Source organism: Gossypium hirsutum, chromosome A13 (assembly GCF_007990345.1).
Source record: "Gossypium hirsutum isolate 1008001.06 chromosome A13, Gossypium_hirsutum_v2.1, whole genome shotgun sequence".
NCBI lineage: Eukaryota > Viridiplantae > Streptophyta > Magnoliopsida > Malvales > Malvaceae > Gossypium > Gossypium hirsutum.
Window position 1 is genome coordinate 75,414,206 of NC_053436.1, and position 1,776 is coordinate 75,415,981.

The following is a 1,776-nucleotide window of genomic DNA, read 5'->3' on the forward strand; positions in this document are numbered from 1 at the left end:
TAAACCATCAATTAAGAATCTCCAGCCTTTCAATTGTCTCCTAAACACCAACCGAAACTCAATAAACTACTATTCATCATTCCAAGAATAATAATACACTAATCGTACTTACCAAAAACATTAACAACATATTGAAATAACGGGATGCAGGAACTTTTCAGAAAAAAATGATAGTAAAAGAAAAGAAGAAGATTCGGCAGCAAAAAGGGAAGGAACTTCGGTAGGGGGCTTTTGGGAAGGAGAGAATACCCCAAATATTCTGATAACCATCCCATTCCCCCAAATCACTCCACTAACCCACTATTTCCAACTACTCATATTTTTAGTCCAACTCAAACTGTTCAGGACGAACAAGCAAAAATAATCCACACACAAGGACTCGAACACAGGACCTCCCCCATACTAACACTTCACTTAACCACCAGACCAGTAGTCCCATTCTGATATAAAATTACAAATAATAAAATATAAGCCTAATGGACCAAGTTCAGGCTTTACTCATTAAAATACCATAATTTTCCCAAACTAGAGCTTGAACTTGGGACCTCACAAACATAACCAGAACACTTAACCACTGAAGCAAATACACACTTGTGTCAAATTAATACAGATACATAAATGCCAAATTTTTGGGCCGTTACAATTCTACCCCCCTAAACTAAAAATTTGTCCTCAAAATTTACCTGATCAGAATAGGTGAGGATACTGTTGACGTATCACATCCTCAGGCTCCTATGTGGCCTCCTTAGTACTATGATTCTGCCACAGAACCTTCATTAAAGGGATAGATTTCCTCCTCAGAACTCTTACGTCACAATCCTGAATCTGAACTAGTTCCTCCTCAAAGGTCAGATCTGGCCTAACCTCAATCTCTTCAACAGGGACGATGTGCATGAGATCAGAGCGGTAGTGCCTCAACATCGAGACGTGGAACACATCGTGAATGTGGTCTAACTCTGAAGGTAGCTCCAACTTATAAGCGACTGACCCCACTTATTTTAGAATTCAGTATGGCCCAATAAACTAAAGGCTCAGCTTACCCTTGCGGCCGAACCACAAAACCTTCTTCCATGGCGAGACCTTCAGAAACATAAAGTCCCCCACAAAATACTCAATCTCTCGATGCTTCAGATCTGCATAAGATCTTTGCCTATCAGAAGTCGCTTTTAGTCAATCTCGAATCAAATGAATTTTTTCCTCAGTCTCTAAAATCAATTTTGGACCCAGAATACGTCACTCACCCTACTCAGTCTAGCATAAGGCTGTACGACACTTACGAGCATACAGTGCCTTGTATGGTGCCATCTGTATACTAGACTGGTAGCCACTATTGTAAGCGAACTCTGGTAATGGAAATTACTCCTCCCAACTACCTCAGAAATAAAAAATACAGCCCCTCAACATGTCCTCCAGTATCTGAATCACCCTCTCCGAATGACCATCTATCTAAGGAAGGAAAGCAGTACTGAAGTCTAACCTCAAACCCAGAGCCTCATACAGTTTCTTTCAGAACTAAGACGTGAAGCGAGGATCCCTATCAGAGATGATTGAGACAAGTACCCCATGTAGCCTCACTATTTTAGAAATGTAGAGTTTAGCCAACTTTTGCATAGAAAAGTCTATCCTGACTGGAATGAAGTGAGCAAACTTGGTCAATCGATCAATGATGAGCCAGTCAGAATCTTTGTTAGTGGGTGTTAGAGTTAACCTACTAACGAAGTCCATCATTACTCGCTCTCATTTTCACGTCGGTATCTTAACCGGCTACAGCAAACC

General features: G+C 40.7%; 1 protein-coding gene across 1 annotated transcript; it reads right to left on the reverse strand.

The window, feature by feature from the left end:
* Window positions 1-732: 732 nt before the first annotated feature.
* Window positions 733-1,305, reverse strand: LOC107894507 (uncharacterized). The gene is made up of 3 exons (XM_016819774.1): window positions 1,278-1,305; window positions 1,041-1,133; window positions 733-983 (listed from the first exon to the last, which is right to left on the reverse strand). The coding sequence occupies exons 1-3, from the start codon at window positions 1,303-1,305 to the stop codon at window positions 733-735; spliced, it is 372 nt and encodes a 123-aa protein (XP_016675263.1).
* Window positions 1,306-1,776: the final 471 nt, after the last annotated feature.

Excerpts from the sequence above, each read along its gene's own strand:
- LOC107894507 (XM_016819774.1), bottom strand. The coding sequence starts at position 1,305 with ATGGCACCATACAAGGCACTGTATGCTC. Across the intron at positions 1,134-1,277 it reads ATACAAGGCACTGTATGCTC|ATCTGAAGCATCGAGAGATT; the intron begins GTAAGTGTCGTA and ends GATCTTATGCAG. Across the intron at positions 984-1,040 it reads TTTGTGGTTCGGCCGCAAGG|TCGCTTATAAGTTGGAGCTA; the intron begins GTAAGCTGAGCC and ends AAGTGGGGTCAG.